This window comes from Onychostruthus taczanowskii, unplaced genomic scaffold, assembly GCF_017590055.1.
Source record: "Onychostruthus taczanowskii isolate IOZ18803 unplaced genomic scaffold, ASM1759005v1 scaffold2, whole genome shotgun sequence".
In the NCBI taxonomy this organism is placed as follows: domain Eukaryota; kingdom Metazoa; phylum Chordata; class Aves; order Passeriformes; family Passeridae; genus Onychostruthus; species Onychostruthus taczanowskii.
Window position 1 is genome coordinate 27,989,886 of NW_024499239.1, and position 15,796 is coordinate 28,005,681.

The 15,796-nt window shown below is 45.5% G+C and overlaps 1 protein-coding gene across 4 annotated transcripts in view; it reads right to left on the reverse strand.

The window, feature by feature from the left end:
• Positions 1–15,796, reverse strand: part of SLC4A11 (solute carrier family 4 member 11) — a 97,206-nt gene that overhangs the window by 25,628 nt on the left and 55,782 nt on the right. For all 4 annotated transcript variants that reach the window (XM_041402720.1, XM_041402718.1, XM_041402717.1 and 1 more), the window contains 4 exons: positions 13,616–13,822; positions 8,924–9,008; positions 1,691–1,816; positions 862–975 (listed from right to left, as the gene is read on the reverse strand). In XM_041402720.1, the coding sequence (XP_041258654.1) occupies positions 862–975; positions 1,691–1,816; positions 8,924–9,008; positions 13,616–13,822 (532 nt within the window). The remainder of the gene's footprint in view (positions 1–861; positions 976–1,690; positions 1,817–8,923; positions 9,009–13,615; positions 13,823–15,796) is intronic.

Here is a 15,796-nt window from a genome sequence, read left to right on the forward strand (position 1 = left end):
CCGGGAGAAATGGGGAGAGACACCTGGAAAAATACTCTCCCCATACTGCCCAAAGCATTTTTCCTTGGGATTGAGGCCACAAAAGCAATTGGAATTTGTTCTCACTGACATTTTGGGACGCTGTTGAGCAAGGGATGTCACAGCTGCTCTTTCCAGCTGGTCATAGCCCATTCTCTGATTATCCCCACAGATACTGAGCTTGTTCCTTTGGCTGATCCTGATCTCTGGTTCCTTGAGATCAGCTTGCAGTACCTGGAAAGCTGCTGATCATACTTTTAAAACATTGATTAAAAAAACCCAAAACTCAACAAACCTGGAAAACTTTGTCTCAAGCTGTTTAAATGCAGCCACATGAGAAAACCATTACTTAAACAGATTTCCTCACTGAAGCTGAAGAAATGCTTGTTTTCATGAAGTATTTTCTCTGCAAAATGATTTCTTCAGAAAAAAAGTTTGAACTAAACCAAGAGCTGGTCTCGATGATCCCTGTGAGTCCCTTCCAATTTAGGATATTCTGATTCTGATGGTGATGGAAAGGGGAGGAATTTGATTCAGGTTTTGCAGACTCCCAGAATATCCTGAGCTGGAAGGGATTCCCCAGGATCATCCATCCAACTCCTAGCCCCACACAGGATACCCCAACAACCCCATGATGTGCCTGAGAGCCCTGTCCAAGCATCCCTTGACTTTGTGCCCTGTAACTTCCCAGGGGAGCTTCTTCCCATGCCCCACCTCCCTCTGGGGGGAGAACCCTTCCCTGACAGCAGCCATTAAACATCAATTTATCAAACAAACCCAAGTCCAGCTCTACAAAGCTCTCACCCAAAGTCCCAAGGCCTCAATCCCCTGCTGCAGACTCACCATTGATGTAGAGGGCCAAGGGAGCTGTGGTCAGCAGCACCACCAGGGGCTGCCCTGAGAACAGGGCGTAGAGCAGCCCCCCAATGCACTGTCCGAAAATCGTCTTCCGCACATCTGCAATTGGGGAGGATGGAAACAAATAACAGGGATTTGGGTCAATCCCTGCCTCATCCAGGAGCATTCACAGGGCACAGAAACCAACCACTAATGAGGAGAAGAAATGTTAAGAGTGCAGAGGTAACACGCTCATAAATCAAAAAGTGACATTTTATTCATACCCATAACTTAGGTTTCCAGCTGTTCAGCTAATTGATGGACTCTGGGATTTTTTGTGTGTATTGTTGTATTTTATATATACATTTTAAATGTATTTATTTTATTTTAACTCCTGTAAGACATAACCAGTGCTTCTTGGAACTGTGACAGCAGCACAAACTGCTTCTACAACTGGGATAAAGGATGATGTTTAGCTCTGTCCTAGGGATTTCAATACTGGCAATCAAATCCAGGTCAAAAGAACAGGAGCTTGTACCAAGAAAAATGTGCAAATAATTACTTTAAGTCAGCATAATTAAAAAATACAGTAGCATACATCTGCATCAGTCCAAGTCAGATGATAATACCCAAAGCAGTGTTCAGCTTTTCTGGTTTTCAACAAAAGTAATGAACTTAATTAGAAAAAAAAAATCCTTCAGTCATGATTTTGGGTTTGTTTTCCCCCTGCAAATAAAAACTATCAGAACTTTCTGTGACTAGAATGACACTTTGAATACATGGAATCAAATGCACAAACTGGTAAGTTTAAGAAGCACAAAACTGATGAACTCACCAATAGCTCCTCGGGTATTTTCATCATTGAGGGATCCAAAGGCAATGGATGGAAGGAGGCAGGCAAAGTACAGAAAGATCATGGTTGTGATGTATTTCCCTATAGCTTTGTTGTTCCCAATAATACCTGGGGAAAATCACAAAAATAAAAATCACGTTGGTGAAGCACTGAAAACCTCTCATCAGCCATAGGCACCAAGAGTTCATCTTCAGAATCAGAAATTCAGTTCACACTTTAAACGTGTAACCAAACTGTTAATGTTTGATTCTGCACAACCCACACTCTTCTGTTCATCTGGGACCAGAAGTAGCACCAAAATTGCCACCAGACATTTTTGACCTCATCAGAACACGAAATACAAGAAGCCTTTAGCTCAGTTTTGTCAGTCTGCAGAGCTTGGAAGAGAATCAAGGCAGAAACTGTAAGTTTAGGGTTCATAAACCCACAGCCCTGCCTTTTTAACACCAACTTTTCAGGCATTCTGGACTGCGTCCCTAATGAACTTCACGACAATCTCTTGTCTTCCCTATTCTTGTCTTGGGCAGGAAAACATGAAGCACTTCATTTTTCCCTAGACAGAAGTCTAAGGCTGTAGGTCTGAATCAATAATATGCTACCCTGAGCCAAAAAATGGCAGTAGGACACAAAAACAAACAGCCCTAGAGGCTAAAGGTCAGGAATGGCTACACAGAGATTTGATTTAACAAGCCCTGCTGAAAGAACAGCCTCTCTCTTTTCCATCCACTCACCCCTCTCATCTCCATCGGAAAAAACACACCAGGCCAAAACACAAAGCAGCCAGAAAGAGAATTAAAGTGTCAGAATATGAATTTAAGAGCCTCTGAAGTAGCTTCCCTTCCCCTTCCTGTTTTCAGGCTGATGCTGATATGAGCTCACTGGGGATGCACGGGAGAAAGGATGAGATGACAGCAGCTGATGTTGCTCCAGGAGAGCACAAGTTTTTCCACAGAACAGAGAGGATGCACTGGAGAAAGTCTCCTCAGCCTCCAGCCTGCCTGTGCCACCGTCCTTGATGGTGCTGTTCCTCTGAGACAGCTGGAAGAGCTTGGATCTGCCCAATTCCCGTTTCTGGAAGGCTCCAGAGGAGAGAATTCCCACTCAGGAATCTGCCCTGAGTCCCAAATGTCCATCTAAGCTTTTGCAGCATCAGTCTCTTGCTGAAAGAGGTAAAACCCAATGAGTTGGATCAGATAAAGGAGGGCTTGGCTTTTGAGGTTATTGGTGCCACACTGAAAATCTTTATCACCAGAATGAAAAGAACAAAAAAATCTCTCAATGACTTTGGGATCTTATCTAACATCTGCTTTCTGCACCATTTGCAGGGCAGAGATAAGGATGGGAGGAGGATGTAAAAACCCAAAAATCAAAGGTGATGTGTAATGAACAGGCAGCCACATGAGTAAAGGACACCTTGTGAGGTGCCTGCTTGCAGGCAGGAGAGGAACAGACACAAACAGCACTTCTGATGCTCAGCAGCCTCAAACTCCAGGCTAAAACCTGACAAAAGACACCTCAAGTATGCAAATATGAGCTTGACCTTTTGGGAGTCATCAGACCAGCTGTTCCCAGGCAAATTCCTTTCCATTTATTGGGAAGATCCAGAAACCACAGGTCACATTCCCCTGACCACTCCTGGCAACCCAAAGGGCCTGGAATTTAATTCTCACAGATGAAGACATCCCGTGATCCTGAGCCCAACAGCTGCAGGCTCCTACCTCACACTCCAATCTGCTCCAAACCTTTAGAAAAAAGGAAGGATTTGGCAAGACAAACAGGGCTGAGGTGTGGTTCCATGAGTAGACAGTCACACCCTGATTCAGAGGATTCTCTGTCACTCCAAAATATTGCTTTTTGGACAAGGGAATCTTTCCAATATGAAAGGTCAGGGGCAACGATGCCTGGAAGCTTTGAAATAATTTCTGAAAGGACAACCAAGTCCAGAGAAGCAAATATCTTTTTTAAAAAGGTTCAGGTAGTTAAACCACAGTATGAGAGGGCAGAAGGAAGAAACCTTGAAGAGCATCACAAAAGCTCATTTTCAATTTCAATCCTGGCAAAGGAGCCCTTGCTGGTCATGGAGGTCCTTATGCATCAGGACATGGCCTCAAGCTGCACCAGGGGAGGTTCAGCTGAACATCAGGAGGAATTTCCTCATGGAAAGGGTTGTTAAACACTGGAATGGGCTGTCCAGGGAGGCAGTGAGTGCCCACCCCTGGAGCTGTCCAAGGAAGAGCTGGAGGTGGCACTCAGTGCTCTAGGCTGGTGGCAAGGTGGGGACTGGGCACAGCTTGGACTCAATCTTGGAGTTTTTCTCCAGTTTCAGTGGTTCTGTGATTTGTCCTGGCTGGGTCCAAGACTTTCAGCACTTTCTTTAATCCATGATCAGACAAATAAAATCCTAGGATCAAGAATCCTTCTGGTGGGCAGCGAAATTCACTTTGTAATGGAGACAATAATTACACCAGATTAAACACACTCCTTCCCAAAGCTGATTGCTCACTCTTTAATTGCAGTCACGACCAAACATTGCCTCTCCTTGTACAGATCCACCTGCCACAGGCACCACAATCCAGCATTAACCACAATTCACCTTTCTGCCTTTTTAAAGCCAACATCTGGTGAAACATTTTCAGGATGTTCTGTAGCCCTGGGACTGCCGTGGCTTCATTCAGAAGAAAGTGATCTGCATTATGATGGCATTTCATCTGTGACAGGCTCATAAAGCCACTGAAATATGTGTCACTCCACCTGCACCATGGAAATTAATAGCATAAAAATCAACTCTCGGTCCAGCTGTGGAGTTTGAGTAGCTGATTATTACAGAAGCATTCCCCTGAAATTAAGGTATAGCTACACACTGGAATGGGAAGCAATTATGTTCATTAACGTGACAGTTCCATTTTACCTGCCTGAATTTCTGAAATGTCACAGTTTGTAGAGACAAGGTTACAGTTTCAGGGGAAACTGCAGCAATTCTGGCCTCACTCTGCATGGGATTCCACAAGCAGTAAGTTAATGACCAGCAGCCCTAAAAACCGGGTTTACAGCTCCTGAAGTCTATTAATTGTGTATTTACTAAACCAAAATCACAACTGAAGGACATCCTCTGAACTGCCTGCTAATGTTTCTTCCCAATTCTCTGAAATATCTTGTGCAAAGAAAGTTTAATTACACTGACCTGCAGCACAGCAGCAAGAATGTGTTTATTAAAGCCCTAATTAAAAAAAAACAAAAAACAACAACAACCAAAAACAAACCAAAAACATTTTCATATGAAAAACACTGTAAAACTCAGAATTACAAACTTCTTCTAATGCCCTCAAGCTGGGCTTTCATTTATGTGATGGTTGCTGGACTCTGCCCAATGTTGGGAAGATGAATCTTCTCTGAACTCCTGTGAAGAGTAAATCACAGAACAAGTGGGACTAAGAACTCAACTGGAAAAGGAAATCCACTCAGGGAGTTTGGAGCAGAAGCCCAGCATATGCTGAGAGCAGAGAGGCATGAAAAATCAGATCAAGGCTCAGTCCTTTCCCTTTCCATCTCACTTTCTTCAGCCCATTTCCCAAGAAATCCTGGGTCTCTTGGAAGGAAACATCCATCGATGAAACATGATGCTTTTATACATCTTTAGAACATTCCCATCCACCAGTGACACAAGGAGACCCCAAAGCAACCCAGGTTGGATGTTTTGGGCAATCATGACAAGTTCAGGATGTTACACTTTGGTACTCAGGTGATATTTAGGGATGAAGGGCTGCAGAGTGATGCAGCCTCTCATATCTGATCTAGGGCAGGAGAGGCACGGAAGAGAAGGAATCTGCAATCCCTTCATTTCCCTCCTTCCCCAGGAATGGAATCCTGATAGAGAAGGCAACCAGGCAGGAAAGCTGATGAGGATTTGGCACATACCAAAGCCAGTCCATGGTCAACATTTCAGCTCAGGGTTCAGATCAAGGTTTAAGCTCTTAGCTACCTTAGACAGCCAGCAAAACAAAAAAGTTCTCTTTCAAATCAAATTTCTCCAACACTTTCAAGCCTTCCATCTAAGCATGCCCACATCGCAGGGAGCTTTGGAGATCTCCCTCCTGCAAAACACCACAGCAAATCCTGCACTTCAGAAGCTGGTTAGGGACCCTCTGCAGGACCAAGGACAGGGAGAAATCCACACTTCCAGCAGAACTACCCACCCACCACAGCCAGGTATCAAAGACACAGGCCCAGAAAAAAACAGAGATAAAGAATAAACCTCAGTTCTTCTCTTATTCCTTCATTTTCCCTCCCCAGGAGGTGAAGGAATACGGATGTCAGCATCAAAGCTCACCATAAAAATCTCAGGCACCTCACATTTCCCACTGGGCACTTCAGGCACTGCAATTGTGTCTGGTCCTCTGTGTTGTACCAGAAAATAACACTGAAGAATGAGGACAGCAGCTTTCAGGAGTTTCAGAAATCTTGTATCTGAGTCCCGGCAGAATCCCCTTTCACTCAAACCAGCCTCAATATAAAGAAATTTCTGGAAGCTCAGTTTGAGGCTTAAAGAGTAATAAAATTGACACACAAGTGCTTTGAGCCAATTTGACAGGATCAGGAAGAAGCTCAGCCACACTGGTGTTTTTTAAGATAGAATCCTACACACAGGTTACAGCCAAATGGAGTAAGTTTGAAGGAAAACTACAGGAGTAGTTTTCCAGTTTAAACGAAAACTTCAGGATTCTCAGACTCAGCATAACCCAGTTCTTCATCTTCAGATGCTCCTGCTGGAAGACATCTATTAAAGTCATCTTTATCACCAAAATCCTGGGAAAAAAGTTTAGAAAACTCTTCCTTGATCCTTTGACCCATTCAGTAAAATGCACAAGACTTTGCCACAGAATGAAGTTGATGAGTTCCTAATCTGGAGTAAAAGGGGGGGAAAAAAAGAAAGACTTTTCCTTTAAGGATAATTTGTGCAGTGTGTGAAGAGGACCAATCCCACAAAACTCCAACTAGGCAAAGATTTGCAGGTCCTACAAAAAGCCTCATTATTTATCACCCTGCCCCTGATGGGTTTATCTGTCTAACCCCAAACCCCAGGATGCTTCTCAGGTTGAGGATTTAGAGACTCCAACCATTCAAAGCCCAGCATTTGTAATTCCAAGCTCTTTGATGGTGCACATGTGGCTGTCTGGAGTGCAGATACTGGGATAGTTCAAATCCCTCATGTTCTGATGCACCACTGCTTTGAGATGCTCCAGGAATTCCACATTCCTGATCACCTTCAGTCTCAGTGGTTTATGGCAGATGCTTCATGCTCCATCTGCTTTTCATTTCAAGCAGTTCCTTAAAGAATTCATCCTAATTTCTGGTTTCTGGGAAGAAATGGCCATACTAACATACAGTACTTTTTTAGAAAATCCCCTTTTCCCCCATTTCCTATTGAAAGGGCACAACTGCTCCTACAGTGAGAACCTCCCATTTGAGCTGAAGTTGTTCTGGAGTTTCACTGGGCTCTTTTTCACTCTCCAGAAGCTGTATTACAAAACACTGACAGTTTTTAACCTGTGGTTGCATTTTATCCCAATTTTATGCTCATTCTGTACATCAATGTGTGCAAAGCCTGCAGAGCTCACAGCCAAGAGCCCAGGGCTGAGGTAGCACCCACAGGGTCCATATGGATGCAGTCAGAGCCACAATATAGACTCTGAGAGGGGCTTCCAAGTCTGCTGACAGCCAAAATTTGCTACAGGACTAAAATCTGGTCTTTCTGTGCCTGCTGGGCTCAGACAGGCACAGCAGATACTGCTCTGTATTGAGGTGAACAAGGCACTTCTGCAGCAGTTCCCTTCTCAAGTGCTTCAATATCCCTTTATAATGAAAAATGAGCCTTTGACAGCTCTAGAAAGCAACAGCCAAAGGGATGAAGTGTCCAGATTAGGGGCTGAAGTGCCCTGCCAGACCTGATGCCGGTGATGCACACACCAAAAATTAATGTTTCTGTTTTATCCAAATCCTTGCTGCTCCCCTGAAAATCAATTTATATCCCCTGTGCTCCTCAAATACCCAGAGAAATCAGCATTAGCCCTCCCATCACACTGAGTCTCTTGAAAATAGCTTCATCCCAGCAGTGCCAAAGCACCTGGAGAGAGCACCCAGCACTCAAGCCCTGGGCTAAGCCAACATCTCATTCATGTTCCTCTGCTGGTTGGAAGGGAGTGAGAACACACATCACAGCCTTGGCCAGGCTTCTCTGAAGCCTAAGCTGCCTGTGGAAGGTGGCTTTGCAAGAGAAGACTCCGAAAATTGGGGTTTGGGAGGGAATCCTGTTTTTTTTATGCCTAATTCAAGGAAGATCACCCTCATCTCATGAGCCTTCACAGCACTTGTGCACTGAGGAAGGCAGGGACACACTTGAGCTAAGGTGAATTTAACAGCAGGAAGGGATAAATTCCTGATTCATCTGATAAATCTCCGAGGTTCTCCCTGCCTACACTTTAATTCTCTGTTTTATTTGAACTTTCCAGGTATGAGATTGAATATATTAAGCAGCTCCCCAACAAACTGCAGGAAACACGTTTTGGTGTCAGGCTGGGGCTCTGTAATCCCGCTTTGCCCTGAAGATTCCGCCCAGCCTTCAAGAAAGTGAAAGTCTGTGAGTGAAAAGGGAGAAAACAACTCTTAAAAACCCCAAGGCCACTGTGGGAGCTGCACCAAGCCGAGGCTCACTATAAACACTGTGTGCTGCTCCTGTGATCTGGCGGCAGCGGACGAGCCGTATCCTGTTTTTCACAACACCGGGCTGAAGTTACTGCAGCTCACATTTTGTTTAAGCATTCTCAACTCCCACAGTATCACCATAATTAGTGTGGAGCTACCTTGCAGAGGCAGCAGAAAGGGCCTATCAGGCCAGTGCTGAGTAATTAGATTGCAAGGAGTTGATCTGAGTCTACACACGACGATAATCGATCCATTTAATCACCGCTTAATAAAAATTAAAATCCTCATCCGCGCACAGCCAGCACCTTCATTAAGGAAACGCTGCAGGAGCCTCATCTCTAGTGCTCCACGCTGCCCATTCACAGCCTTTTGCCAAAACACCCTTTTAAACGAGGGCCGGGAGAGCTGTTACACATATCAAAGCACACATTGAATGCACACTGTAAACAGGACATCACATCACAAAAAAAAAATCCCCACTCGGGGCAGCGCTTCCATAAACATTGGCCAACGTACCATCGGTGAAGTCCAGCGCATACACTGGGAATCTTCGTGCAATGTCATCAGAAATCCCCTTGCCAATATTGAGAAAGTCGTGCAGCTGAAGAAAGGAAGGAAGTGCTGTGTCAGTGTAAAGGCTCATGCATTGTTAAAGAGATTAAGCTCCTTATTCAACCCTGATAGGAGCGAGAGGGCTCGTTTTCAATAGGGCATTCAAAATCCCATCTTGTCATGATAATAAAAATAAACTCGCCGGGATTCAATTTATATCCTCATAGCATTGTAAAGGAGAAAATCCCCCAGACCACCCTGTTTTCCTCCCTTCCTTCCCTTTTCCCCCTCCCATTCCTATCTGCATCCCTGTTTTGCAGGTGAGGGAGCTGAGGATCCACTGGATGGATCAGACATTGGGTGCCCTGGGGTCAAACATGTCTGAGGTGCCTTCCCCATCCTTCCACACAACTTTTCCTTTAGATGCCAGCACAAAAATTCCCCTAAATCCATGTGAAACCTCTGAAAGAGAATCCCCAGCAACGGCTTCTTCCTTGGCATTGCCACGGCAAAGGAAGACCTCAAAGACAAGTGAGGGAACTCAAGCTGTCTGCACCTCAAGCTCCATCAACAGGGAAAAGTTTGAATAAATCCACGCAAACAAGCCATAATTTCTGCTCTTAAAGCACAATAAAAACACTGGAGAAGGGTTCCAAAAATTCAGCATGTTCCCTTTTATTCCTGGTTTGGGGGCCTGCAAGGTGCAGTGGGATTGCTGACAGGATCTGCTGCTCGCCACAGGCAATGAGGAGCTTGTCAGGAATATGTGACAGCTGCTATTGACTCTCAGCCTCCCAATCCTCACAACTCCTTCCTTATGGAAAGCACATGGAAAGCATCAGGGTAGGCAACACTTACAAATGAGGCACCTGTCAGATTTTTTCCTGTTACTCTCAGAGCACACAAACCACTCTGAAAATCAAATGCACCTTTATGCAGTGATAACAACCCCAGCTGCCTCAGCTAAAACATTTCATGTATTTGTTGCAAAACCAGGCACAGAAGAGTTATAACCTCTGCTAGGGAGTGTAGGGGAGGAAATAAAAATCACAGACACAAAGTTTACACCGACAGATCATCTCAAAGCAGCAGGGAGCTCTTCCTTTGGCTGCTTCATGTGGAAACTGATAAAAATGACTGCTTTAGAAAGGTACAGTGCTCATTTAATGGACTACACACAGCTTTGCCTTCTCTCCTGGGACTCACCTGTTTGCAGCACCTGGAAAATCAGAATCACAAACAAAATAAGGAAGGGGATCTTCTCCTTTAGAAGGAATACACTGGGCACAGCCATCACTGGGTTTGGGGTGCAAAAGAGGACGAGCTCCTTCATCAGTGACTGTAGCACCTCAGATTTCAGCTATTTAAGTCAATTCTGTTGCAATTTGCCAATGCACCTGTAGGACTTTTTGAAACTTCAGAACAGTTTCAACTCTAACCTGAACAACCAGGATGAGCAGACAGATGTGTTGCCAGCAGACACCAGCAAAACATCTGCATTTGAAGCATTTCCGAAAAATCTCTGCGCTTCAACCATATTTGGTGGCAGAGTTGGACATCAAAGCCAGATGCACTCGAAAAGCAATTTAATTTTTCCCCCCAGAACGAGATTCCTGAAGGCATGAGTCAGCCAGAGAATCACAATGGCCTCAGACTGGGATGTTTACTTATCATGCTGCAGTGAGCACGGGGAAAAGGATGCTCAGGGTGTCTCATCTTCCAGGGAAGGAGGAGCGTGGCTGCTGCTGGCCTGGGGCAGCAGGGAGGGGGCTCTGGGCAACAAAGCCTGTTCCAGGCAGCTGGGAGTGTGCAGAGGAGGAAAGCACTGCCTAACTCATTCCACAAGGCACCAGGGTTATGTTTAAGACATGCCCTGATTTTTTCATGCACTTGTTTCTTGTGTGTGTGAGTGTGAAATCAGGAGAGGGGGTGTCAGTGGAACCTCACCAGTAGGAAAAGCTGTTCCTTCTGTTGGGCTGATCCTCTTGTGAGCTTTCCTCTCTGCTCTCTACCCTCAGACTCAACCTGGGCTGCACCAGAGATATCACAGAATCACAGAATGGTTTGGGCTGGAAGGGACCTCAAAGCCCCCCCAGGTCCACAGGCAGGGACACCTTCCACTGGCCCAGGTGGCTTCAAGCCCTATCCAAGCTGGCCTTGGACTCTTCCAGGGATCCAGGGGCAGCCACAGCTTCTCTGGGCACCCTGTGCCAGAAGGATTTCTTCCTAATACCCTATCTAAATCTACCTCTTTCAGCTTAATGCCATTCCCCCCTCTCCTGCCACTCCACACCCTCTCCAGCCCTCCTTACAGTAGGAGGCTGCTAAAAGACTGAGTTACAAAAGATACAAAAAAATACAAAATGTAAAAGACTAAGTTTACCGGCCTCCAAAGTTACAGCCCTTTTTGGTTTCACTTTTATCCCTCAACCTAGCCAAATAGATGAAGATCATTAATTTTTCCACTTTGCATTCTACAAATCTCTCCCAGCTTCTTGCCATTATTTGGGTTAGAGGAAGAGGATAAGCCAGCACTTAGCAGCTACAAAGCCAAACAGAAAAAATGTGCTCCAACAACTCTGACCCTTCCTCAGCCCTCCCCAAAAGTGCTGGGGGGCTGCAGGAGTATTTTACAGAGATCAGGGACATGAGTTTGTGCAAAACCACAACATCCTCCTGTTGATGCTGAGCACACACAGCCCCCTCAGCAAATCCACACAGGACACAAAATCACAGCCAGAAAAACATCACAGCTGTTAGGGGCTCCTCCATGAACAAAATCACAATTAGATGCCTCAGTAAACAAGAGGATTTCAGGCTGACTTAATTATGATTGAGTACATAGCCTTGCCTAAATAATCCTCTGAGATGAGCCAAGGCAAAGTGACGGTGCTGTAGGCACAGCAGGGAATGTGACTGTCACATCCCCCTCAGTATTTCAGCAGAGGTGAAAACAAGCACTTGCAAAAATCCCACTCACATCCAGAATTTAAGGCCTGTTTCCTCTCCCATCACTGCAGGACTCAGGAGGCCAGGTTTTCATGTCACCCAGAGACTTTACACCTTCCTGAGAGCTCACTTGCCATGGTCCAGGGGCTCCAGTGAGGGTGTTTATTTCTCTGGGGGTGGCTGACAGGTTGAAATTACATTCCTGGTCTCACATGGGTTTGTGCTCATATTAAATGCTTCCTCTCCACAAGGGAGGAGATGCTGGAGATGGCTCTCAGGAGCTGAGCAATCCAGCCTAGGAGCTCAAATCAACCTCACTTCTCCAGGCAAACCTTGACTTGCCAGGAAATCTCCTTTCCCAACTCTGGGCTGGCAGGGCGAGGTGGGGATACAGAGGCTGCATTTCCCAAGAGTTCAAGAATAAAACGTTTTTTAAAAAAAACAACACTTCAGCAAATCCAAGCCCACAACTGTCAATGCCAAAAGCAAGAGCTGAAGGAAGAAGTGTCACCCTCTATAGCACTGGCTTGGAGAAATCAGGATTCTGCCTGGCCAAGGCTGCTTTTCCAAGCAGGCCAGCAGGAATCACCAGTCTCAGGGCCAAAATCTACAAGCTCAGTGTCTCATCCAGCGCTCCTCACCAAACCACAGAGCAGAAAACCCTCTGGAGACATTTTATTGCTATTTTTAGCAAAAGACAAAGTCAGACACTTCAACTGCTCTAACAAAAATTCATTTGAAAGGCCAGGTGTGGAGGGTTAAACCTACTTGAGGTGAATTACTACTCCAAATATCCCTGCCTTGCACGACCTGGGTTTCAAGAGGGTTTCAGGACTTGTTCTGCAAATTTAAGAGCAGATATGGGGTCTAGCAAAGTTCAAAGCACTACCTATAAGCAAGGGGATTCCACAGGAAAAACATGAGCTTTGCTCATTTCCAGATGTGCAGATCAAACCCCTTAAATCTATTCCAGGGTGGGGAAAAAAAGTGATAAGTGAAGCAGCTCCTGCACTATAAGCAACCCAAAACTTTGGTGCTATTTGTAATTCAGGGACAGGAGCAGCATGCTGGAGATGGCAAAGTTTGTTTTTCAGGTATGCTGTCTGCTTAAAGAATGGATTTCTGAACGGAAAAACAAAGCAATGACCAACACACAGGAAATTCCAGAAAAGAAAGCTGAGTTACAGCATTTCCCTCCAACTTTAAAGTACAAAGCAAGTAATGTTTTACAGAGCTACAGATCAAACAGGGAGAATTCAGGCCAAATACTGACAGACAACTTTTAAGTGAAATTACCGTGCAGAGATGGCCAAGAAGCCTTTTGGCTGCAGGAAAGACAAGCAGCAGCTTCCTTCAGAGCCTTCTGATTGTAAGGATTAAGTACCTTGGGCTGACAAGGAGCAGGGATCCATTAATCCCACCCTAGACTGAGCATTTGGAATCAAAGTCCTGTAACCATTTCAACCCCCAAGTGCTCTGCATCCCTTCAGCACCTGCCTCTTTAAAGTGGCTTTCTGGAGATTTACAGCAGATTCTGAGGAAGGTGGATGTGCACACAGCAGAAGTTTGGGGAAGCCTTGGTGTTGGGAGCTTGCTGGGAATGCTGCTGCATCCACTGGCCTCAAGTGTTCACCTCCTCACCCCAAATGCCCTTGGATGGATGGATTTGGACACCAGGGCAGGGCAGAGGTGCTGGCCAAGCCTTACCTTGAGTTGTTTGTTACCGTGTGACTTGTGCCCATCTTTCATTCCTGAGGGCCTCTGATTAGCCACCGTCAGCAAGTGGCGTTGGTGCACCAAGGCCTCCTTGAACTCCTCCTCAGTTTTGGTTTCCAGAAGCTTCTGCCGGAAGGTTATGTCTGAAAACATCGTGGCAAAGGTCCTGCCAACTTCTGTGGCCGTTTTGGTGCTTTTCTAAGCAGGGAAAAAAAAAAAAAGACAGAAAAAGTGCTAGTGAAACCATTTAATGTCACTTCTGAAAGGTAAATCCCTTAATTTATCCCTCTGAAGAGGAACCTGCCCAGCTCTCAGGATTCAAGAGAGACCCGAGGGAGGAGGGCACATGTGGAAGCTGTTGCAGATGAACACACATCCACAGCAGAATCCTCTGGAGGCACCAACACAGGTCCTGAAGCCCTCCCTGATTGATCTTTGCTTGATCAACTTCCCAGAAACCAATCCAAAGCTGAATCATGCTGAGAGTGCATTTCATCCCTGGTTTCCCTTCAAGACAAGACAAAAAATCTTTTCTACTTAACAGCACCTCAGCATTGCTGCTCCTGGGGTGGAAAGGTTTCTGCAGGTACTGATATCTTATCTGAAAGACTGAGATTAATGTGCTCATCTGATTCCTATTTTCAGGGCATTAAAACAATTCATTTGGCCACTCTGGGGCAATTCTGGCAGCACAAGTGGAGACTGAGAGCTCTCAGCTCAAGTAACCACTGGCACAGAGGAAAGGATGGGAAAGAAACAGCTGGGAACACACATAAGGAGCTCTTGTCTGTCCCCACTAAATGTTTGGAAGGGACAGGAGTCTTGCAGACAGAAAAAAGTGCTTATTTTCAGGATTTAATATTTCTGTGAGACACAAGCCTGATCTGTGAGGGTCCAGCTTCCAACAGAATCCAAACTGCTTTCCTTCTGCAGGAAATGAAATGCAAAGGGAAGAGTGAAGGAGGCCAAGGTCCCCATTCCTGCACAAACCCACCAAATCCAAGCTCTCCAGGCCCTGACCTGCTCCTACTGTGGCCAGGACAGGTAAGATACTTGCCAAGACTAAATTACACAGAACAGCTCATTAAAAGCTCCTTCTGATGCCAAGTTTTAACCCACCCACCTCTTCTACACTCCACACTCATCATGCAGCAGCTACCAGAGACACCCAAACATTCCCCAGCCCTGGAGAACCTCCAAGCTCCTCAGTCTGCTGTGAAAAGAAGAGTGAGCATCTGCGATTGATCCCAATTGCTTCTCATGATTCACAACCGAACAGATGAACAATTTCTCCATGGACACAACCAAATAATTCAGTGTGGGTGACGCAGAAGCGCAGGCGTGGGTGGCACTGAGCTGGTCCCAGAGTCATTGCTGACTTCCTCCATCACCCACATCACCCTCCTCTCTGCCATTTGCTCAGAAAAATTGTGACTGCCCCATCTTCCATTTGCTCCAAAAAATTGCAGCTGCCCCAGCCTTGAAGTGTTCAAGGCCAGGTTGGATGGGACTTGGAGCAACTGGGACAGTGGAAGGTGTCCCTGAACATGGCAGACATTGGAATGAGATTGTGTTAAGTGTCCCTCCCAACACAAACCATTCTAGGATTCCATCACCAGGAATGTCCCTTCAAACACTCACTAGGGCACATTCAATTTAAGTTTCTAGGGAGAGGTTTGGATTTAGGTGAAGGATTTTGCCTGGGACTTGCTTTTAAAGTCTGTGAACCAGCCTGGATTTGCCATCACAGAGGAGGCTCCACCTTTCACCTCTAAGCAGCAACAATCCTTGGGCTGGATGCTGCAAGGATTGCTTCAACATTCCCAATGCTCTTCCCATTTTTCCTTTACAAAAGAGATGAACAGTTTAGAGAGGATAGATATTTGCAGGAAAACTCTTTTTCTTCCCCTTCCTCCATATTAGCAAAGCCAAGAATCTGATTTCCCAGCATAATAAATGCCCATTTTGTGGACTTTCCCCCCTCTGTTGAATGTGTTGCTGTCAGCAGGTTAATTATTTTAACTGCTGCACCAGAAATGCGCACTTGGGGCTGGCTCCACCAACCCATTTAAAATAAAAAAAGCACATTGGCAAGTGCAAGCTCTGTTGGCCTCCACTCCCTTCCCTTAATTTGATGCTGACCATTGGAATTGCAAACTCTCGGCATCCGAG